The sequence below is a fragment of the Salvelinus alpinus genome, chromosome 12, assembly GCF_045679555.1.
Source record: "Salvelinus alpinus chromosome 12, SLU_Salpinus.1, whole genome shotgun sequence".
Lineage (NCBI taxonomy): Eukaryota > Metazoa > Chordata > Actinopteri > Salmoniformes > Salmonidae > Salvelinus > Salvelinus alpinus.
Window position 1 is genome coordinate 31,624,167 of NC_092097.1, and position 24,854 is coordinate 31,649,020.

The 24,854-nt window shown below is 43.9% G+C and overlaps 1 protein-coding gene across 4 annotated transcripts in view; it reads left to right on the top strand.

Moving 5' to 3' along the window:
* Positions 1-24,854, top strand: part of LOC139535870 (uncharacterized) — an 88,418-nt gene that overhangs the window by 11,366 nt on the left and 52,198 nt on the right. For all 4 annotated transcript variants that reach the window (XM_071335741.1, XM_071335742.1, XM_071335744.1 and 1 more), the window contains exons 9-28: positions 695-871; positions 1,196-1,278; positions 1,552-1,600; positions 1,754-1,843; positions 2,045-2,146; positions 12,798-12,869; positions 13,027-13,113; positions 13,298-13,447; positions 13,581-13,700; positions 13,779-13,955; positions 14,285-14,370; positions 14,589-14,637; positions 14,802-14,891; positions 16,142-16,237; positions 16,424-16,495; positions 17,131-17,217; positions 17,326-17,472; positions 17,616-17,725; positions 17,845-18,046; positions 20,913-21,089. In XM_071335741.1, coding sequence (XP_071191842.1) covers positions 695-871; positions 1,196-1,278; positions 1,552-1,600; positions 1,754-1,843; positions 2,045-2,146; positions 12,798-12,869; positions 13,027-13,113; positions 13,298-13,447; positions 13,581-13,700; positions 13,779-13,955; positions 14,285-14,370; positions 14,589-14,637; positions 14,802-14,891; positions 16,142-16,237; positions 16,424-16,495; positions 17,131-17,217; positions 17,326-17,472; positions 17,616-17,725; positions 17,845-18,046; positions 20,913-21,089 — 2,223 coding nt within the window. The remainder of the gene's footprint in view (positions 1-694; positions 872-1,195; positions 1,279-1,551; positions 1,601-1,753; positions 1,844-2,044; positions 2,147-12,797; positions 12,870-13,026; positions 13,114-13,297; positions 13,448-13,580; positions 13,701-13,778; positions 13,956-14,284; positions 14,371-14,588; positions 14,638-14,801; positions 14,892-16,141; positions 16,238-16,423; positions 16,496-17,130; positions 17,218-17,325; positions 17,473-17,615; positions 17,726-17,844; positions 18,047-20,912; positions 21,090-24,854) is intronic.

Genomic DNA, 24,854 nt, shown 5'->3' on the forward strand with positions numbered 1-24,854 from the left:
TCATTCCTTTACACTTGTGTGTATAAGGTAGTTGTTGTGAAATTGTTAGGTTATATTACTTGTTAGATATTACTGCATGGTCGGAACTAGAAGCACAAGCATTTCGCCACACTCGCATTAACATCTGCTAACCATGTGTATGTGACAAATAAATTTGATTAGATTTTTATTTATTGTGGCCATCGAAATGTTAGCTATTAAAATCAGATCCAACAATAATATCAAGGGGCTAGAAATCCAAGGCTTAAAAACAAAGGTATCGTTGTATGCCGACATATGGTGCAATGATGCAAACAATTACTTTGATAGAACCCACAATCTACAGTATCTGCAATATTAAAGCTGATCTACCCCTAGAAATATATCTATATTTTTTAAACACTCTCCACAAACACTCTCCACAAACACTCTCCTTAAACACACTCCTTAAACACACACATTTACTCAGACCACAGACTCTATGTATCTTATCTGAGCGTACTGCCAACCTCCTTGATAAATGAACTCTGATCCAGAGTTATACAGACATTACACATAATAGAGCTTATACTAGTATCAATCCTCTCACTGTCTTCCTCTGCCTCCCTCCCTCCCCATGAAATGCTCCATTGTTCCCTCTCTCTCTGAATCCCCTCTTTCCCCCTCTCGTTCTCTCTCTACTCCTCTCTCTCTCTCTGTCTCCCCCCTCTCTCAGGGTGTGGTACGTATCCACCTCTTGGAGGCTGATGACCTGCCAGCTAAGGACAACTACATGAAGGGTGTGATAGCGGGTTTGTCTGACCCGTATGCTCTGTGTAGGGTGGGGCCTCAGACTTTCACCTCCCACGTTGTGGACAACACTGTCTGTCCCAAGTGGGGAGAGATGTATGAGGTGAGGGGGCCAGGAGCCGGAGGATTGTAAAATCACTTATTCCTCTTTCATTGAATGTTATTGCCACATATTAGTGTTGCATTTACTGTTGGAAAATAGCATGTCTTGATTTCCATACCTTTATTTAGGAAGATAATGCATTACTTGGTAGAGAATGCATTGGTCCGGTAACGGAGTTGGGATTCCCCTATATGTGTGTGTGTCTATTAAGGGAAATCCACTGCCAACTGAGTAATCATATACAGTACACAGCCACATTGTCTCCTCATTCATGTCCTGTGTTTGGTCCTCATGGTGTTGTGTATGTCCATGTGTGTGTGTCAGGTCATAGTCCATGAAGTACCAGGTCAGGAGCTGGAGGTGGAGGTTTATGACAAAGACCCAGACAAGGATGACTTTCTGGGGAGGTAGCTACATCTCTGCCTGCCTGCCTGCCCATGGGTTTCTTTGTGCTGCACTGCCACTTTTTTACTGACTCCTGACCTTTCACCTCTCATAGTCCTGCCACTGAGTCAAAAGGAGAAGGATATAAAGTCTCCTAGTGTTTTAAATGTAGTGTTATCCTCTTGTTCTTAAATACTACGGGTTCTCCTTTCCTTGTTTTTCTCCATCGTCTTGATTTCTCTCTGTTTTTGTTTATTTCTCTATTTGTCTCTCTCCCTTTTTCCATTTTTCTCCAGAACCAAGATAGATTTGGGTATCGTCAAGAAGTCCAAAGTTGTTGATGAAGTGAGTTATTTGTATTATTGAATGTCTGATAAAGTTCGACATTTAACAAGATAACAATTTAACAAGATGACTCACAACCCATTTAGAAGTAATGTCTATGCTTCCCCCATTTCGTTATCATCACAATCTGTATATTTATGCTTTGTTTCTCAGTGGTTCACCCTGAAAGAAACCAAGTCAGGATGTGTCCATTTCAGACTGGAGTGGTTGGTCTTGTTGCCCAATACGGAGCGACTGGAACAGGTCTGCATCCATATCTTCCCTATCATAATATTCCTCCCGCAGTCAATGTGAAAGGAATATGATGCTCAGGCTGTCTTGTATGGTTAAACATTGTGGTGACTGTGTACACTGGCAGTGAGCCCGTAGTGAAGGAATGTGCAGAATGAACATTGCTTAGGGCTGAGTGCCTCTCCCCTTCTCTCCTCTCCACTCCTCCCCCAGGTTCTTCAGAGGAACGAGAGCATGACGGTGTCCAGTAAGACTTCTGACCCCCCCTCAGCAGCCATCTTGGCAGTGTATCTGGACAAGGCTGAAGCCCTTCCTGTGAGTCACCACACCTCATCAACCTTTCCCCCCTCCTCTCTCAGCCCCAAGCTGCTTCCTGTCTGTAGCTTTGCTAGGGTACAGCTGTAACTGTCGTTAGGGTTCTTGTTACAGAGTTGTTCCCTACCATCTGCCCTTGTTCACTTCCCATCACTGAGCTGAGATAATTGGATAGATGTAAGGAATATCTCCACCTAGCTTTCAGGTAGGCTAGGTGGAGTTTCTGCCATGTTGCTTTCACGTATCCAGTCCTATTTAATCTGTTAAGGGGAGTGAATGGCAGGTGAGGGGAGAGAACAACAGCCACAGTGGTGGTGTGTTCAGCTTTAGACTTCCTGAAACTGTTTGCACACAGCTCTGTTGTTTCCTCTGTGCGTCAGGACGGCTTTGATTTCTGTACTGTTTTTCGGCGGTTGCCATGCAACATCTATGGCAGTAGTTACCAATCCTAGCTCTATAGCACTACAGAGTGTGCAGGCTTTTGTTACAAACCAAATGAAATCATATCAAACTTTATTTGCCACATGCGCCGAATACAACAAGTGTAGACTTTACCGTGAAATGCTTACTTACAAGCCCTTAACCAACAGTGCATTTCAAGAAGATGAAATGTAGGTTAAAATTAAAAGTAATAATAAAAAGTAACACAATAAGAATAACAATAACGAGGCTATATACAGGGGGCACCAGTACCGAGTCAGTGTGCAAGGGTACAGGCTAGTTGAAGTAATCTGTACATGTAGGTGGGGGCGAAGTGACTATGCATAGGTAACAAACAAACAGCAAGTAGCAGCAGTGTACAAAGGGGGGGGTCAATGTAAATAGTCCGGTGGTGATTTTATGAATTGTTCAGCAGTCTTATGGCTTGGGGGTGGAAGCTGTTGAGGATCCTTTTGGTCCTAGACTTGGCCGTCCGGTACCGCTTGCCGTGCGGTAGCAGTGAAAACAATCTAACTTGGGTGACTGGAGTCTCTGACAATTTTATGGGCTTTCCTCTGACACCGCCTATTATATAGGTCCTGGATGGCAGGAAGCTTGGCCCCAGTGAGGTACTGGGCCGTTCGCACTACCCTCTGTAGCGCCTTATGGTCAGATTCCGAGCAGTTGCCATACCAGGTGGTGATGCATCCGGTCAGGATGCTCTCGATGGTGCAGCTGTAGAACCTTTTGAGGATCTGGGGGGAGCCATGCCAAATCTTTTCAGTCTCCTGAGGGGGAAAAGGTTTTGTCGTGCCCTCTTCACGGCTGTCTTGGTATGTTTGGACCATGATAGTTTGTTGGTGATGTGGACACCAAGGAACTTGAAACTCTCGACCCGCTCCACTACAACCCCGTCGATGTTAATGGGGGCCTATTCGGCCTGCCTTTCCCTGTAGTCCACGATCAGCTCCTTTGTCTTGCTCACATTGAGGGAGAGAGAGGTTGTTGTCAGGGCACCACACTGCCAGTTTTCTGACCTCCTCCCTATAGGCCGTCTCATCGTTGTCGGTGATCAGGCCTACCACTGTTGTGTCGTCAGCAAACTTAATGATGGTGTTGGAGTCGTGTTTGGCCACGCAGTCGTGGGTGAACAGGGAATACAGGAGGGAACTAAGCACACACCCCTGAGTGGCCCCAGTGTTAATGATCAGCATGGCAGACTTGTTGTTGCCTACTCTTACCACCTGGGGTCGGCCCGTCAGGAAGTCCAGGATCCAGTTGCAGAGGGAGGTGTTTAGTCCCAGATTCCTTAGCTTAGTGATGAGCTTCGTGGGCACTATGGTGTTGAACACTGAGCTGTAGTCAATGAACAGCATCCTCACATAGGTGTTCCTTTTGTCCAGGTGAGAAATAACTACTCCTATTAACTACTCCTATAGAAATGGTAGTCTGTCAGGTACTCAGCAGGAAGGTCTGATTTCTCTATTATTAAAACAAGACCTGGATGGCAAATATAAAGACCCAGTCTATCTAAAAAACTAGAGGCCCCTTACACTTCAATGTTGTGATGCAAAAATACTAGCAAAATGCATTGCACTCAGAATTAAAAGGGTTTTACCAGGTATTGTTCATCCTGATCAAACAGGTTTTTTACATGGACGATACATTGGAGATAATATACAACAACTACTAGAAATAATAGAACATCATGAAACATATAAGCCAGGAATGGTATTTATAGCGGATTTTGAAAAGGCATTTGATAAAGTAAGGGTAAGGTTTTTTTTCAATTTCGGTAATTCTCTTATAAAATGGGTAAAAATAATGTATAGCAACCCCAGGTGTAAAATAGTAAACAACGGCTACTTCTCAGAGAGTTTTGAATTGTCAAGAGTTAAAAAAGGGTGTCCGCTGTCACCATATCTATTCGTTATGGCCATCGAAATGCTACCTATTAAAATCAGATCCAATAACAACATTAGAGGATTAGAAATCCAAGGCTTAAAAACAAAGGTGTCCATGTATGCCGATGACTCAAGTTTTATGTTAAGTCCGCAAGCTAGATCCCTGCAATGTCTCATTAAAGATCTAGATAACTTTTCTGTACTCTCTAGACTAAAACCTAATTATGATAAGTGTACAATATTACGTATTGGATCCTCAAAAAATACAACTTTTACATTACCTTGCAGCTTACCAATAAAATGGGCTGATGGTGAAGTAGACATACTCGGTATTCATATCACAAAAGATATAAATAAGCTCTCCACAATGAATTTCAATAGAAAACTTGTAAAAATAGACAAGATCCTGCAACCATGGAGAGGTAAATACCTGTCTATTTATGGAAAAATTGCCCTGATTAACTCCTTAGTCATATCTCAGTTTACTAATTTACTTATGGCGCTGCCTACTCCTGATGATTCGTTTTTCAAATCATATGAGCAAAAAATATTTCGCTTTATCTGGGACGCTAAACCAGACAAAATAAAACGAGCCTATCTATATAATGAATATGAATTGGGTGGGTTGAGATGATTAAATATTAAAGCACTAAACCTTTCTCTAAAAGCTTCACTCATTCAAAAGTTTTACTTGAACCCTAAATGGTTCTCAAGTAGATTAATAAGAAAGCTCATCCATTGTTTAAAAATGGCCTTTTTGCCTTTGTGCAGATTGCCATGTCTCATTTTCGATTAATTGAAAATGATACTTTTTTCAAAGTATCTGTCTTTTTCAAACAAGCATTGCAGAGCTGGCTACAATTTCAATTTCATCCCCCTGAAAGATAGAACAAATATTACAACAAATATTATGGCTGAACTCAAATGTGCTGGTTGATAAAATACCTGTATTTATGGGAAAGATGTTTGAAAAGGATATTTTGTTCTTAAGTTATATTGTAATGGTAGAGTTATGTCCTTCATGGAGTTATCAGAATTGTACAGGAAGGTCTGCTCAATCCAAGAGTACAACCAATTGATTACAGCATTGCCCCAAAAATGGAGGAGGCAGGTGGTAGCGGGAGGAGGTAGGGAACTGGTCTGTCTGCCCAATATAAAGGATCAAAACTGTTGGAGGAATAAAAATAGCATAAATAGGAAAGTATACCAGTTTCATTTGAGGACCAGGATGTTGACAACTGTGCCATACAGATTGCAAAATAGTTGGGAAGAGATTTTTGATGTACCGATTCCATGGTACATGTAATGGCTGTCAAAGTCGTTCTCCTCCTCAGACGAGGAGGAGCATGGATCGGACCAAGATGCGGATTGATAATTGTACATGTTTAATGTAAATAACAAGAAAACACTACAAACTACAAAACAACAAACGTGACATACCTCAAAACAGTCCTGTGTGGTCCAAACACTGACACAGGAAACAAACACCCACAAAAGCCTACTGCCTATGGCTACCTTAAATATGGCTCCCAATCAGAGACAAATGAATGACAGCTGTCTCTGATTGAGACCCAATCTAGGCAGCCATAGACATAACTAGACAACCTAACAAACACTATCCCATACACATACAACACCCATAGACTAACCAAACACACACAACATACAATGCCCACCCCAACTCACGCCCTGACCAACTAAACATAATCAAAATAACATAAAAATAGGTCAGGAACGTGACATAACCCCCCCCTCAAGGTGCGTACTCCGAACGCACCACCAAAAGTCTAGGGGAGGGTCTGGGTGGGCATCTGTCCACGGTGGTGGCTCCGGCTCTGGACGCTGTCCCCACACCACCATAGTCACTCCCCGCTTCCGTATCCCCCACCCAATGACCACCCTCCAACTAAACCCACCTAACTGAAGGGGCAGCATCGGGATAAGGGGCAGCACCGAGATAAGGGGCAGCACCGAGATAAGGGGCAGCTCCGGGCTGAGGGACGGCAGCTCCGGGCTGAGAGACGGCAGCTCCGGGCTGGCTGGCGGATCCTGGCTGGCTGGCGGATCCTGGCTGGCTGACGGCTCTGGCCGGTCATGGCTGGCTGGCGGCTCTGGCCGGTCATGGCTGGCTGACGGCTCTGGCTGGTCAGATCTGGCGGAAGGCTCTGGCTGATCCGGTCTGGCGGAAGGCTCTGGCTGATCCGGTCTGGCGGAAGGCTCTGGCTGATCCGGTCTGGTGGAAGGCTCTGGCTGATCCGGTCTGGCGGAAGGCTCTGGCTGATCCGGTCTGGCGGAAGGCTCTGGCTGATCCGGTCTGGCGGAAGGCTCTGGCTGATCCGGTCTGGCGGAAGGCTCTGGCTGATCCGGTCTGGCGGACGGCTCTAGCGGCTCCTGTCTGGCGGACGGCTCTGTAGGCTCATGGCAGACGGGCGGCTTTGCAGGCTCATGGCAGACGGGCGGCTTTGCAGGCTCATGGCAGACGGACAGTTCAGACGGCGTTGGGCAGACGGGCAGTTCAGGCGCCGCTGGGCAGACGGGCAGTTCAGGCGCCGCTGGGCAGACGGGCAGTTCAGGCGCCGCTGGGCAGACGGGCAGTTCAGGCGCCGCTGGGCAGACGGGCAGTTCAGGCGCCGCTGGGCAGACGGCAGACTCTGGCCGGCTGAGACGCACTGTAGGCCTGGTGCGTGGTACCGGAACTGGAGGTACCGGGCTAAGGACACGCACCTTCAGGCTAGTGCGGGGAACAACAACAGGGCACACTGGACTCTCGTGGCGCACTCTAGGCCTGGTGCGTGGTACCGGAACTGGAGGTACCGGGCTGAGGGCACGCACCTTAGGGCGAGTGCGGGGAGAAGGAACAGTGCGTACCGGGCTCTGGAGACGCACAGGAGGCTTGGTGCGTGGTGCCGGAACTGGAGGCACTGGGCTGGAGACACGCACCATAGGGAGAGTGCGTGGAGGAGGAACAGGGCTCTGGAGATGCACTGGAAGCCTGGTGCGTGGTGTAGGCACTGGTGGTACTGGACTGGGGTGGGAAGGTGGCGCCGGATATACCGGACCGTGAAGGAGGACACGTGCTCTTGAGCACCGAGCCTCCCCAACCTTACCAGGTTGAATGGTCCCCGTAGCCCTGCCAGTGCGGCGAGGTGGAATAGCCCGCACTGGGCTATGCAGGCGAACCGGGGACACCACCTGTAAGGCTGGTGCCATGTACACCGGCCCGAGGAGACGTACTGGAGGCCAGATACGTTGGGCCGGCTTCATGGCATCCGGCTCGATGCCCAACCTAGCCCTCCCAGTGCGGCAAGGTGGAATAGCCCGCACTGGGCTAAGCACGCGTACTGGGGACACCGTGCGCTTTACCGCATAACACGGTGTCTGACCAGTACGACGCCCTCTTACTCCACGGTAAGCCCGGGGAGTTGGCTCAGGTATCCAACCCGGCTTCGCCACACTCCCCTTTAGCCCCCCCCCCCCAAGAAATTTTTGGGTGAGCCTCTCGGGCTTCCAGCCTCTCATACGTGCTGCCTCCTCATACCAGCGCTCCTGGGCTGTGGCTGCCTCCTTCTCCTCCCGAGAGCGGCGATTCTCTCCCACCTTAGCCCAGGGTCCTTCTCCATTGAAAATTTGCTCCCAACTCCATTCCTCTTCTCTCCATTGCTTTAGTTCCTTGCCCTCCTTCCTCAATCCGCTTGGTCCTGTTGTGGTGGGTGTTTCTGTAATGGCTGTCAAAGTCGTTCTCCTCCTCAGACGAGGAGGAGCATGGATCGGACCAAGATGCGGATTGATAATTGTACATGTTTCATGTAAATAACAAGAAAACACTACAAACTACAAAACAACAAACGTGACATACCTCAAAACAGTCCTGTGTGGTCCAAACACTGACACAGGAAACAAATTTTTGTTGTGAGATTTTGTTGTGAGGATACAGAATCAATAGACCATTTATTTTGGTATTGCCCGCAGGTAGCCTGTTTCTGGTCTCAGATTCAGGAATGGCTGAAAATGCATAGCATTGATCTAAAATTGACCCTAGAAATAGTACTGTTAGGAGATCTGGAGAGACCGGGCCAGTCAATTACTAATATACTAATACTTTAAGTAAAAGTATTTATCTTCAACACGCAATCTTCAGATTCGATTAGATAGATTGAAATTGTACATTAAACATCATAGCATAGTTGAAAGATATGTGTTGCGTAGAAACACAAAGTGGGTGGCCAGCAGAGATAGATGGGATGGGCTGAGGGAAGCTGAGGGTTGGTTTGTGGAATTGGAGACAAGTGGGAGTGGAGTTGCTGTGTGAGAGAGAGAAGGATGATCAAAAGATAAAGGGGGAAAAAAGTCAAAATAAATCATTATGAAAGTACATTTGAATGACACTAAGTGGCAGTGTTTTTACAACTAATACCGGTTTGCCTGAGGCTGATGCCATGCAGGTGTTTGTACACATGCATATACACACACTCTCATTCAAATAAAAATAAACATATACAAGAACACACGCATACATGTAATAGTGCCAGATATGCACACAAACATATAAAGTAGGCATTTCTGTTATGATTTCAGTTGTCCTTGATGTCCTATGTTTTAAATGTATTATTTAGTAAATTTTTTTTTGCATTGTTTGCTGTTTTCTTCTGTCTTTTCCTTTTTAAAGTCTTTAGTTCATTCTCTTGGTTGTTGGTGCATTGGGGGGTTCTTGTGGGTGGGGAATGGAATTAATTGTATACATTTTTTATCATTCCGGGGGGGGGGGGGACTGTGGGTGGGGTCTCGAATGGTTGAGGGACAGCTATTGGGAGATCTTGGAGGGTTCGGGTTTCACAAGATTGTGATCATGAAAAAGGAAACTATGACATATATTTTATATCACTATCATGCACACGCACCCTCACACATAAGGATGGCTCTGTTGCGGAAAGACTGATACATGTTGATAGTGTCTTGATGCTGTATTGTTTGTCCTTCATGTTATAATTCTTTAATGTTACACCTTCCTTGTGTTTTTTGTAATAAATAATAAAAACCGGCTTTGTGAATGTTGACCTGTTTAAAGGTTTTGTTCACATCGGCTACCGAGAGCGTTATCACACAGTCATCCAGAATAGCTGGTGCTCTCGTGCATGCTTCAGTGTTGTTTGCCTCGAAGCGAGCATAAAAGGCATTTAGCTCGTCTTGTAGGCTCACGTCACTGGGCAGCTCGCTTCTGGGTTTCCCTTTGTAGTCCGTAATGGTTTTCAAGCCCTGCCACATCCGACGAGCGTCAGTGCCGGTGTAGTATGTTTCAATCTTAATCCTGTATTGACGCTTTGCTTGTTTGATGGTTCGTCTGAGGGCATAGCGGGATTTCTTATAAGCGTCCGGATTAGTCTCCCGCTCCTTGAAAGCGGCAGCTCTAGCCGATAGCTCGAAGCAGATGTTGCCTGTAATCCATGGCTTCTGGTTGGGATGTGTACGTACAGTCACTGTGGGGACGACGTCATCGATGCACTTATTGATGAAGCCGATGATTGAGGTGGTATACTCCTCAATGCCATTGGATGAATCCTGGAACATATTTTAGTCGGTGCTTGCAAAACAGTCCTGTAATGTAGCATCCGCGTCATCTGACCACTTCTGTATTGAGCGAGTCACTGTTACTTTCGGCTTTAGTTTTTACTTGTAAGCTGGAATCAGGAGGATAGAATTGTGGTCAGATTTGCCAAATGGAGGGCGGGGGAGAACTGTGTGTGGAGTAAAGGTGGTCTTAGATATCCTTCTCGTCTGACTCATTAAAGGAAAACGTTTCTTCCAGTTCGCAGTGAGTAATCGCTTTTCTGATGTCCAGAAGTAATTTTTGGACATAAGAGACGGTAGCAGCAACATTATGTACACAATAAGTAAAATTGTAAGTTACGCAGAAAAAATAACAAAATTGCACAATTGGTTGGGAGAATGTAAAACGTCAGCCATGTTCTTCGGCGCCATCTTTACTGTCTTAACTAATCAATTCTAATCATCAATCATTTGATTAGTTGAATTGGTTGTAGTGCTGAGCGATTAGTACTTTGAGGTCAGTTCGATTTCGGTTTGATTATGAAAAGATAATCACAGTATTATTAAATAATGACATAGCAATGATTTTAGACCTTTTTTAATGGAAATTTCAAGGCTGAAAAATAGTGAAAATTAAATTGCCAAAACATAGAAAATATTCCATTGTCTCTGTCAGGTCTACATTAGGTAGACATCAATAGAGAAAGAGTTTATTACTATGAAATAACACAATATTTCAGTTGTGTATATTACCAAGTTTTTATTTGATGACTTTATTATTTATCATTCCTTAAAGTCATCAACTCATCTCTGCTCAGGCAGTAGCATTCAGCCAGCCAGACCATATTACCTATGTTTTTAATTTTTTTACTTCACCTTTATTTAACTTGGCAAGCCAGTTAAGAACAAATTCTTACTTTCAATGACGGCCTAGGAACAGTGGGTTAACTTCCGGGGTCATCCCCCTCTAGGTGACACTCTAGACCCAAACTGTTACAGACCTATATCCATCCTGCCCTGCCTTTCTAAAGTCTTCGAAAGCCAAGTTAACAAACAGACCACTGACCATTTCAAATCCCACCATACCTTCTCCACTGTGCAATCCGGTTTCCGAGCTGGTCACGGGTGCACCTCAGCCACGCTCAAGGTACTAAACGATATCATAACCGCCATCGATAAAAGACAGTACAATGAAGCCGTCTTCATCGACCTGGCCAAGGCCTTCGACTCTGTCAATCACTGTATTCTTAATCGGCAGACTCAACAGCCTTGGTTTCTCAAATGACTGCCTCGCCTGGTTCACCAACTACTTCTCAGATAGAGTGTGTCAAATCAGAGGGCCTGCTGTCAGGACCTCTGGCAGTCTCTATGGGGGTACCACAGGGTTCTCTCTTTTCTCTGTATATATCAACGATGTCGCTCTTGCTGCGGGTGATTCCTTGATCCACCTCTACGCAGACGACACCATTCTGTATACATCTGGCCCTTCTTCGGACACTGTGTTAACAAACCTCCAAACAAGCTTCAATGCCATACAACACTCCTTCCATGGCCTCCAACTGCTCTTAAACGCTAGTAAAACTAAATGCATTCTTTTCAACCGATCGCTGCTCCAATCCAAAATCAAATCTAGAATCGGCTTTCTATTTCACAACAAAGCCTCCTTCACTCACTCTGCCAAACATACCCTCTTAAAACTGACTATCCTACCGATCTTCGACTTCGGCGATGTCATCTACAAAATAGCTTCCAATACTCTACTCAGCAAATTGGATGTAGTCTATCACAGTGCCATCCGTTTTGTTAGCAAAGCGCCTTACACCACCCACCACTGCGACCTGTATGCTCTATTTGTCTGGCCCTCGCTACATATTCGTTGCCAGACCCACTGGCTCCAGGTCAGCTATAAGTCTTTGCTAGGTAAAGCTCTGCCTTATCTCAGCTCACTGGTCACGATAACAACACCCACCCGTAGCACGCGCTCCAGCAGGTATATCTCACTGGTCATCCACAAAGCCAACACCTCCTTTGGCCGCGTTTCCTTCCAGTTCTCTGCAGCCAGTGACTGGAACGAATTGCAAAAATCACTGAAGTTGGAGACTTATATCTCCCTCACTAACTTTAAACATCAGCTATCTGAGCAGCTAACCAATCGCTGCAGCTGTACATAGTCCATCTGTAAATAGCCCACCCAATCTACCTACCTCATCCCCATATTGTTTTTATTTACTTTGCTGCTCATTTGCACACCAGTATCACTACTTACACACCATCATCTGCTCATCTATCACTCCAGTGTTAATCTGCTAAATTGTAATTACTTTGCTACTATGGCCTATTTATTGCCTTCCCTCCTCACGCCATTTGCACACACTGTATTTAGACTTTCTTTTTCCCCCTATTGTATTATTGACTGTACGCTTGTTTATTCCATGTGTAACTCTGTGTTGTTGTTTCTGTCGCACTGCTTTGCTTTATCTTGGCCAGGTCGCAGTTGTAAATGAGAACTTGTTCTCAACTAGCTTACCTGGTTAAATAAAGGCAAAATAATAAAAATATTAATAAAATTTTGTGTTTATATAAGGGAATTCAAGTAATTGAACCGACGTCAGTCAAGTCATTTTTTTAATAACTGGGAAAAAATGAAATGTTGGTGAAATGTCGCGCCACACTAATCGGTTGTGTTAATGCTGGGCCGGAACAAACCCCCCCGTTGTGTTGTTAATGTTGGTTGTTTGTGTTTGCCTTATATTTCAATGTGTGTTTCTATGTTTGTGTTTTAGATGAAGAAGGGCAATAAAGAACCTAGTCCCATGGTGCAGTTGTCTGTGCAGGACATCACTCGAGAGAGCAGGGTAAGACTACCAGAGCAGTGACTTACGAGACTTATTCCATTCAGCTCCTATAGTGGAGAAAAGGACCAAACAGTGCTACCACAGTAGTAGACTATCTTTGCTTTGAAGTCAAACTCCCTCCTATTTCACTCTCAATTTTCCTTCACGTTGCTCTTAGACCTGTTGGACGACCATCAACCCAACGTGGGAAGATGCCTTCACCTTCTTTATCCCAGATCCACACAAGCAGTCAATAGACATTCAGGTATCTTGATATTCTATCTCCATTGGATAACATGTTCTGCACCCATTTGTCATCATGTTCATTTAATGAATGCTGCATTTATGTCTGTTTTTCCCACATAGCATTCTGTTCAATGACCACTGTCTCTTTTCTCTGTTTGTATTCTTCACTCAACATTCTCACTATCCTCCCATGTTTGTCTCAGGTGAAGGACAATGACCGGATACAGACTCTAGGTAGTCTGTCCATCCCTCTGTCCCGCCTGCTGTCGGGCCCCAACCTGTCTCTGGACCAGTGGTTCCAGCTAGACAAATCTGGCCCTGCCAGCCGCATCTACATCAACATTGTACTCAGGGTAAGGACTGGTACCTCCTCTCAATCCCAACCTACAGGTTGATGCACATCTAAAAACAAATTGCTCAGTTTGGCCTATGTAATGTATTATCCTATCTATCTCTCTCTTTCTTTCTTTCTTTCTTTCTTTTCAGGTGTTATGGTTAGATGAGGAAAACATCCCCACTTCCTCTACAGAAGCAGCCAACCTAGCAGCAGGTCTCTCAAAGATACGCCCCCAACAGACCTCCCCTGACCCCAGCTTTGCCACAGAGGTAAATAATGCCATGTTATGAGATAGCAATGTTGAAGAATGTAAGTCTGTGATGAAGTAAAGTGTTTTGTTGTTTTAGGGGGTGCTGAGAATCCACCTTCTAGAGGGCCAAAATCTGGTCCCCAAGGACAACATGATGGGGGGCATGGTGAAGGGCAAGAGTGACCCCTATGTCAAGATCAACATTGGGGGTGAGACCTTTGAAAGCCGGGTCATCAATAGGAACCTCAACCCCACCTGGAACGAGATGTATGAGGTAGGATATTACATAGTGGCCATGATTTTATTTGGTCGACCCAATAAATCAAATCTTGTGAAATATAATCTTAATTTCAAATCAGATATTTTTAACCAAACAAACAAAGCCATTGTTCAAAACGGACACTCATGCCACTGTAGGGTAATAATGAGTTCAAGGAGGTCTCTGCACTTCAGTAAACAGTAGAACCATAGAATGAGTGCTCAACAACCAGGACAGCAGGCTTAAACTGAGGACTTGCCTATTATCATTGTTTCCCTGTGTGTTTCCAGTTTTAGTATGTAGAATACTGCCCTTACTGAAGCTGTTGTTGTGTTGTCTCCCAGGTGGTTCTGACCACACTGCCTGGCCAGGAGCTGCATGTAGAGCTGTTTGATAAGGACATGGACATGAAGGATGACTTCATGGGAAGGTATGCAGGCTGTGACCCAAATGGCATCCTAGTCTATATATAGTGCACTACTTTAGGGTGCCATTTGGAATGCAAACAGTCTCTGGGAATTAGATAGGTTTCTATGGCAGGGACATGTAACTACTCCCATATATTTATTTTTGCTCCATATTACATGTGTTTGTACAGTAGTTGGCTCTCTAAGTAGTTTGTTCTCTGATAGTGATGTACTGTTACAGGTTGAAGATCAGTCTGAAGGATATCATCACCTCTCAATACACTGACCAGGTGAGATCTACCTGCCTGCAATGGAGTTGACATGACTACGCACTCTAATTTAAACAAACCAATCACTGTACTGAATGTTGAACTTTACCATCCTATGTGAAAGCTTTTTAGTTACCCTGTTTCAATGGTAGGCTACACTGTGAGTTGTTGTCTCTCTTTTCCAGTGGTACATTCTGAATGATGTGAAGTCAGGTCGTGTTCACCTGGTACTGGAGTGGGTACCAACAGTATCACAACCAGACAGACTGGATCAGGTCAGTCCTATTCTTCCAGTTTTACATTCGTCCCCCAAATATTTGCAGTATTAAACAGTAGAGTAATATATCCTTATACACATACAGTGCATTCGGCAAGTATTCAGACCCTTTCCCTTTTTCAGTTTTTTTCTTTGTTACAGCCTTTTTGTAAAATGTATTTACAAAAAGCACACTACCCCATAATGACAAAGCGAAAACAGGTTTTTAGACATTTTTGCTAAATAATGTGTGTAGATTGATGAGGGGGGAAAAACGATTTAATCCATTTTAGAATAAGGCTGTAACGTAACAAAATGTGGAAAAAGTCAAGGGGTCTGAATACTTTCCAAATGCACTGTAATTTAGGAGTTATTAAGGAGATCATGTTGAGATCATAGAATCTGTTTTGCAAATGATACCTGAGTACAAAACATAACAATATACACTGAACAAAAATATGAACGCAACATGTAAAGTATTGGTCCCGTGTTTCATGAGCTGAAATAAAAAATCCCAGAAATGTTCCATACGCACAAAAAGCTTATTTCTCTCAAATTTTGTGCACAAATTTGTTTATATCCCTGTTAGTGAGCATTTCTCCTTTGCCAAGATAATCCATCCACCTGACAGGTGTGGCATATCAACAAGCTGATTAAAAAGCATGATCATTACACAGGTGCACCTTATGCTGGGGACAATAAAAGGCCACTTTAAAATGCCACAGATGTCTTAAGTTTTGAGGGAACATGCAGTTGGCACACTGACTTCAGGAATGTCCACCGGAGCTGTTGCAAGAGAATTGAATGTTCATTTCTCTACAATAAGCTGCCTCTAATGTTGTTTTAGAGAATTTGATAGTAGGTCCATCCGGCCTCAATCGCAGACCACGTGTAACCTCGCCAGCCCAGGACCTCCACATCCGGCTCTGGTGCTGAGGAGTATTTTTGTTGGTAATAAAGCCCTTTTGTGGGGGAAAACTAATTCTAATTGGCTGGGCCTGGCTCCCCGATGGGTGGGCCTATGTCCTCCCAGGCCCTCCAATCACTGCACCCCTGCCCAGTCATGTGCAATCCATAGATTAGGGCCTAATGAATTCATTTCAATTGAATAATTTCCTTATATGAACTGTAACTCAGAACAATTTTTTTAATTGTTGCATGTTGTGTTTATGTTTTTGTCCAGTATAATAGGCAGTAGAAAACAGTAGAGTAATGCATCCTGAAACACAGTGCTATACAGTCCCACTGACCTGTTTACATTTCCCTCAGGTGTTCCAGTTCCAGTCCAGGCAGTCCTACCACAACAAAGTCTTTCCATCCATGGCTCTACTGTTTGTGTTTGTGGAGAGGGCTGACGGCCTACCTGTGCGTCTAATCTACCTCTTTCTCAGTTTGGAAGGGATCTCATGACTTTGTGTGCAGGGCTTATGATAATGATGTTATGTTTGTTATGTTTAGAAGACTCATTCTATTTTGCATATGAATACGGTGTTTATTTTTGTGCACATCGAGTGTGTGTGTGTGTGTTTGTTCATTGTGGTGTGCTTCTAGCTGAAGAAGAGTGGGAAGGAGCCAAAAGTGGGAGCTGAACTTGTTGTGGGGGGGACCTCCCATAAAACGACGGTGAGACAGATAACTCATGCAATATGTCCTGTTTAAAATTGACATATGACACTGTAAAACCATTCAATGTGTCCTTAAAGAGGGTCTGCCCCTAAAAAGCAAATAATGTTTTTGACTACAAAGTGTTAATGAAAACATTTTGTTCATAAAGTCAGTCTTGTCCAAAACTGAGATTTGTGAGATGATAGGGAAAAAATGGTATGTCACGGAATTAAGGATACCGTAACAGTTTTCATTGTGTTAGGATTATTTATTTTAATCCTGCCCACAGCTGGCAGCACCCAAGTAATCATCAATTACACAAAATACCGTTTGCAGTTAAAATCCCATGTACCAAAAAAAGTGAAATGGGTTTCCATCGCATTTTCAACTCTACTGATGGTTTTCTCACCCATTATTTTGCCGTTATATAGCTAGTGTGCCCACTCTGGTTTTGGCAAGTGCGCTGTAGCCAACAGCTCGTAGATACAATGCGGGTAGGCTAGTCTACATGATTAGATTATTTTTATTTGTCAAACGGCAGCCAAGCATCAATGATTATGTCACCAGAATAAGACTTATAGAGATATTTATTGGAAAGGAGCAGGTTTATGTCAGTGAATTACAGCTCATGACTCCTTTCTATGTCTCTTAAGGTGTGTGATCGCACCATCTCACCCCAGTGGGACGAAGCTTTTTACTTCCTGGTTCATGACCCCAGAGAGGAGATCCTCATAGTGAAGGTGAGTGTGTATGTTACTTTTTAGATAAGAGCTTAAAGATGTGTGCTTTTATAAAAGGGTGCTACATTACGCTGTCATCCATCCTTCTTCCATTTTCTCTTATACTAGTTGTCTCACAGTTGGACCTTGCCTATTGGTTCTCTGGTGGTACCAGTCAGAGAGCTGCTGTCAGAACCAGATCTGGTCCTGGATCAGTGGCTGAGACTGGATGGAGCCTCACCTGACAGTCAGATTCTACTGAGGGCTGAACTGAAGGTGAGACACACTCTTGCACTTACAGTACTTTAGAAACACTATCTTACTTTGTAGGAGGCACTATAGTTGTGTATTGATTCAATACATGATGTTTTGTAATAAGGTTGTATGGTGGAGTTATTAAATGTGTTGTTCTTCTACAGGTGCTGTGTCCCAAGAAGTGTGAGATTGATGTGGAGAGGGCAGATCAACCCAGAGCTCGAGCCGCCTCTACTGCTGAACAGAGACTGGAGAGAGACACAGTGCAGCAGAGGTAGAACAAATGAGAGTGTACTAATACAGACACACACACACACACACACACACACACACACACACACACACACACACAAGATTAACCAATTTCTCTGTTCTTCTACCATGTCTGCTCAGGTCTAGTTCAGGGGACACTCCCAGTGCTCCATCCCCCAGCCCTTCCTCTATCCCAGCACCAGTACCAGAGCCAGAGGAGGCTAAGAGGGTAACAGTTACTGAGATGGTAGCTGAGAAGGTACCTGAGGAGGTCACTGAGGAACCCAGTCTTCCTGGAACACTCCCCACACACACCAACCCTAAGCCCAGCTTTGGCTCTGAGGTGAGAAGCAGTGTGCCAGTGTTTTATTTAATTTAATTTATTTCACCTTTAGTTAACCAGGTAGGCCATTTGAGAACAAGTTCTCATTTACAACTGCGACCTGGCCAAGATGAGGCAAAGCAGTGCGACACATACAACACAGAGTTACACATGGAATAAACAAACGTACAGTCAATAACAATAGAAACGTCAGTGTGTGCAAATGAAGTAAGATTAGAGAGGTAAGGCAATAAATAGGCCATAGTGGCAAAATAATTACAATTTAGCAATTTAACACTGGAGTGATAGATGTGCAGAAGATGAATGTGCAAGTAGAGATACTGGGGTGCAAAGGAGCAAAAAATATACACTGCTCAAAAAAATAAAGGGAACACTTAAACAACACAATGTAACTCCAAGTCAATCACACTTCTGTGAAATCAAACTGTCCACTTAGGAAGCAACACTGATTGACAATAAATTTCACATGCTGTTGTGCAAATGGAATAGACAAAAGGTGGAAATTATAGGCAATTAGCAAGACACCCCCAATAAAGGAGTGGTTCTGCAGGTGGTGACCACAGACCACTTCTCAGTTCCTATGCTTCCTGGCTGATGTTTTGGTCACTTTTGAATGCTGGCGGTGCTTTCACTCTAGTGGTAGCATGAGACGGAGTCTACAACCCACACAAGTGGCTCAGGTAGTGCAGCTCATCCAGGATGGCACATCAATGCGAGCTGTGGCAAGAAGGTTTGCTGTGTCTGTCAGCGTAGTGTCCAGAGCATGGAGGCGCTACCAGGAGACAGGCCAGTACATCAGGAGACGTGGAGGAGGCCGTAGGAGGGCAACAACCCAGCAGCAGGACCGCTACCTCCGCCTTTGTGCAAGGAGGAGCAGGAGGAGCACTGCCAGAGCCCTGCAAAATGACCTCCAGCAGGCCACAAATGTGCATGTGTCTGCTCAAACGGTCATAAACAGACTCCATGAGGGTGGTATGAGGGCCCGACGTCCACAGGTGGGGGTTGTGCTTACAGCCCAACACCGTGCAAGACGTTTGGCATTTGGCAGAGAACACCAAGATTGGCAAATTCGCCACTGGCGCCCTGTGCTCTTCACAGATGAAAGCAGGTTCACACTGAGCACATGTGACAGACGTGACAGAGTCTGGAGACGCCGTGGAGAACGTTCTGCTGCCTGCAACATCCTCCAGCATGACCGGTTTGGCGGTGGGTCAGTCATGGTGTGGGGTGGCATTTCTTTGGGGGGCCGCACAGCCCTCCATGTGCTCGCCAGAGGTAGCCTGACTGCCATTAGGTACCGAGATGAGATCCTCAGACCCCTTGTGAGACCATATGCTAGTGCGGTTGGCCCTGGGTTCCTCCTAATGCAAGACAATGCTAGACCTCATGTGGCTGGAGTGTGTCAGCAGTTCCTGCAAGAGGAAGGCATTGATGCTATGGACTGGCCCGCCCGTTCCCCAGACCTGAATCCAATTGAGCACATCTGGGACATCATGTCTCGCTCCATCCACCAACGCCACGTTGCACCACAGACTGTCCAGGAGTTGGCGGATGCTTTAGTCCAGGTCTGGCAGGAGACCATCCGCCACCTCATCAGGAGCATGCCCAGGCGTTGTAGGGAGGTCATACAGGCACATGGAGGCCACACACACTACTGAGCCTCATTTTGACTTGTTTTAAGGACATTACATCAAAGTTGGATCAGCCTGTAGTGTGGTTTTCCACTTTAATTTTGAGTGTGACTCCAAATCCAGACCTCCATGGGTTGATAAATTTGATTTCCGTTGATAATTTTTGTGTGATTTTGTTGTCAGCACATTCAACTATGTAAAGAAAAAAGTATTTAATAAGAATATTTCATTCATTCAGATCTAGGATGTGTTATTTTAGTGTTCCCTTTATTTTTTTGAGCAGTGTATATAACAATGTGGGGATGAGGTAGTTGTGTGGGCTTTTTACAGATGGGCTATGTACAGGTGCAATGATCTGTAAGCTGCTCTGCCAGCTGATGCTTCGAGTTAGTGAGGGAGAAATGAGTCTCCAGCTTCAGTGGTTTTTGCAATTCGTTCCAGTCATTGGCAGCAGAGAACTGGAAGGAAAGGCGGCCAAAGGGGGAGTTGGCTTTGTGGATGACCAGTGAAATATACTTGCTGGAGTGTGTGCTACGGGTGGGTGCTGCTATGGTGACCAGTGAGCTGAGATAAGGCGGGGCTTTACCTAGCAAAGACTTATAGATGACCTTGAGCCAGTGGGTTTGGCGACGAATATGAAGCGAGGGCCAGCCAACGAGAGCATACAGGTCGCAGTGGTGGGTAGTATATGGGGCTTTGGTGACAAAATGAATGGCACTGTGATAGACTGAATCCAATTTGCTGAGTAGAGTGTTGGAGGCTATTTTTTAAATGACATTGCTGAAGTCAAGGATCAGTAGGATAGTCAGTTTTACGAGGGTATGTTTGGCAGCATGAGTGAAGGATGCTTTGTTGCGGAATAGGAAGCCGGTTCTAGATTTAATTTTGGATTGGAGATGCTTAATGTGAGGCAGGAGCCAAAGAACCAGGCTCTGAGGTTTGGCCAGTCCTTTTCTGGCTGTGCCGGGTGGAGATTCTAAGAGTACATGGCCGTCAAGGCCAGATTGTTCTTCAAGATGTTCATAGATGACCAGCAGGTTCAAATAATAATCACAGTGGTTGTAGAGGGTGCTACAGGTCAGTACCTCAGGAGTAAATGTCAGTTGGCTTTTCATAGCCGAGCAGTACCATTTACTGTGTGAATAAGATATTTAATACTATGTATTGTGTGAATCAGGTATTTCATGCTACACTGCTGTGTTTTGTACAGTCTTGTTACTAGTGTTTGTTTTTAGGGGGTGCTGAGAATCCACCTACTGGAGGCCCAGAATCTAATCGCCAAGGACAACCTGATGGGGGGCCTGAAGAAGGGCAAGAGTGACCCGTACGTCAAGATCAACATCGGAGGGGTCAAGTTTAAGAGTCATGTGATCAAGGAGAACCTCAACCCCACCTGGAACGAGATGTTTGAGGTATGGAGGTTTTCAGTAGCAATATTTGGCATGTCATGAAGTGAACCCATCCATCCTGTCTAACAGAATATGGAACAAAGCCAAAGTGACAATATTGCAATTTGTCATTAATAAAGCTGATAGTACTGTATAGCAAAAGATAAAGAATACGATGAAGAGTAAGAAGAAGATATCAGTCTTCTAAAACACCAGAGCTGAAAAATAGAACACCAAAGGGGAGAAGTGTTAAGGGTAAATTAGAATGAATACAGTGTATTTTCACATAGCTGAGGTACAACAACTAGCCTGATTACAGTTGATGCGTTCACTTAACTCAGTAGTAGAGTCCACAAGTGACTGTTGACACAAAACCCAATCTTAAATTCAAATATGCACTATGCAGAAGTCGCTCTGCCATTTCCTGCGTGCAAAAATTCTAGCAGTTTGCCTAATTTCAGTTTATGTGACAAAACAAGCAAGTATAGTGTAAAGAATCACTGTACCATCTAAACAGCTGTGAAATATATTTCACGTAACCAAAAATATTGTATTTTGAGCTTGTTAATATCTAACATTTAAAGTGTTTTTATTTTATAGAAACAGATCTTGCCTCTCTCACGTCAGCAGGAAGCAGATTGTGCAGTCATTCTTTCTATCTGTTCTTGATTATGGTGATACCATTCATCAATGTGCTGCTGCCACTACTCTTAAACCCCTTGATGCAGTTTGTCATAGCACTCTTCGTTTTATCACAGGAGACAGTTTTATTCTTCATTACTGCATTCTTTACCAAAAGGTTGGCTGGACCTCTTTAAAGTCACGTAGATCACATCATGACGCTCTTTTTGTTTACAAAGCCCTGCTCCATAAGCATCAGACTTACCTAACATTACTGTTAAGATTTCAAATGACAAGTTATCAAACTCGTTCACAGAGTTGGTTTTTAGTCCTTTGGTGTCTACAGAGTTAGGTAAATCTGCCTCTAATTGCCTTGCACCCTGTTTGGAATAATCGCCAAAAGACATTTGGATTGGATACTTGGAAGGCCCTAGGTCAATTCAGACAGCTGACAGAGGATTTTTATAATGAAGAATGTGTTGGTTTTAATTGACTGTTTTGTATCTTAATGTGTACATTGTCTATATTAGTTTTTTTTCGATACTTGCCTGTTGTATGTGCTTGTTTTTGTATCGTGCAGGGCTCATTTGTAGAAGAGAGTTAAGTCTCAATATGACTTCCTTGTTTTAGGTCTTTGAAGCTGGTGTACCAAACCGAAAGTAAAAGACGCAAAAACGAAACTTAAGAACGGGAAGCATAGAAATAGTGACACACATTTCTATGTGATTTTGGTTGGGTCGCCCAAAAAGTTACATAATCCAGCTTTAACATTTACCTTGATGTTTTTCCATAGTCAATTGTATTTGGTCCTCTCCTGCATTTTCTTTATCTGTTTCTTTTTGGCTTTGGATTTCTCCCACTCGAGCCATTGCCCCTCGACCTTCTGTCGGTTTGCTTCGGTCTTCAAGAGCTTGGTCCTCTTCTTTTCTTCCCGCTCTGCGCGGGTCTCACCAACGTAGTTTCCCAAACACCAGTTGTAGACCTCCTTGTCTCCTTTTTGTACCTATTGTAGTAGGTGTGTAACATTTTCATCTGTTTTTCTCCTTAAAGTTGCACTATGCAGAAATCGCTCTGCCATTTCCTGGTTGCTAAAACTCTAATAGTTTAGACCACGTCTGCCTGTTATTCGTTTGTGACTGCATCCAGCTTTCTCAGCCGGTCCTCCTCCCACTCTCTCTTCATCTCGCAGTGTCTCTGCTCTTCCAGAATCCGGGTCTGCTTGGCTATCTGTGTCTTCATCATCTTCTATCTCTCCTCCCTTTGTCTCTCTTCCTGTCTCTCCCGCTCTTCCTCCTGTTCTTTCTTAATCTCGTCCCACCTTGCTCTCTCCAAGGTGTTCTGTCTTAGCTCCTTCATCCTTCTATACTTCAACTTTTCCTTCTTGGTCAATTTGGGATGTTTCTTTCCCTCCCTATCCTTCTCTAGCTTTCTTTCTCTGTCTCGCCTCTCTCTGTCTATCCAACCCTTGCCGCCTCCTTTTTTCTCTCTCTCTGTTTCTCAGTATCTCTCTCTCTCTCTTTGTCCTCATCTTTTAAATTGCAAATATGTCAACTATGATACAAAACCTGTATTCAACCCAAACATGCATTAATACCTACGCTATCTGTTAATATATCTCAACAATAAAAACAACACAATTTACTTGAAATTCTAATCTGAATAGCTTTCTGTTAAATGGAATCCTTGAAATCATCGGCATTGTGATGTCATCCCTTATGTCAATGACATCATCACTCTGGAGTGTCCTCAGCCATCCTCAGCCACAAAAGACCCATACATTTCCTGACCTTATTTGCCTTCGAGTTGAAAATAAATGAAGGGCGCGCAATTCAAATAAATAATCATAATATTAAACATTTATGAACATACAAGTATCTTATATCGGTTAAAAGCTTAAATTGTTGTTAATCTAACTGCATTGTCCGATTTACAATAGGCTTTACAGCGAAAGCATACCATGTGATTGTTTGAGGACGGCACCCCACATCAACATATTTTTCAACCAGGACAGGCATCATAAATTCACAAATATCGATTTATTAAATCACTTACTGTTTGCAATCCAAAGGGTCCCAGCTAAAACATGAATGATCGTTTTGTTAGATAAAATCCTTCTTTATATCCCTCAAAGGCAGTTTAGTTGGTGTCATCGATTTTGGTAATCCACTCGTTCTACCTGCAGACAAATTAATCCCAAAAGCTACCGCTACACTTTGTTAAAACAAGTCAAACTACGTTTCTATCTAATCCTCAGGTACCCTAAAATGTAAAGAAACTCTAATATTTCATCCGGAAAGAAGTATGTTCAATAGAAAAGTAAAATTAGCAAGTGCGCGTCCTATTCGCCAAAATTCAGGTTGGTTTTTATTTGGATTTTCTCCTACCATAGCAATTGTGTTATAGTCTTATACATTATTTTAACATTTCTACAAACTTCAAAGTGTTTTCTATCCAATGCTACCAATTATATGCATATCCTGGCTTCTGGGCCTGAGTAATAGGCAGTTTACTTTGAGCACATCAGTCAGGTAGAAATTCTGAAAAAAGGACCCTAACAAGTTTCAAACTGCTCTGAATATATATTTTTTTAACTTCTCTAAACAAAACATAATTTTTTTCCAGGTAACTCCTAAGCAACCTAGTATACCAACTTTAGAATTGACCGCAGCTCTGACCATAAGTACAGTGGGGAGAACAAGTATTTGATACACTGCCGATTTTGCAGGTTTTCCTACTTACAAAGCATGTAGAGGTCTGTAATTTTTATCATAGGTACACTTCAACTGTGAGAGACGGAATCTAAAACAAAAATCCAGAAAATCACATTGTATGATTTTTAAGTATTTGATACATCAGAAAAGCAGAACTTAATATTTGGTACAGAAACCTTTGTTTGCAATTACAGAGATCATACGTTTCCTGTAGTTTTTGACCAGGTTTGCACACATTGCAGCAGGGATTTTGGCCCACTCCTCCATACAGACATTCTCCAGATCCTTCAGGTTTCGGGGCTGTCGCTGGGCAATACGGACTTTCAGCTCCCTCCATAGATTCCATAGGCTCCATAGGCTTTACAGCGAAAGCATACCATGTGATTGTTTGAGGACGGCACCCCACATCAACATATTTTTCAACCAGGACAGGCATCATAAATTCACAAATATCGAT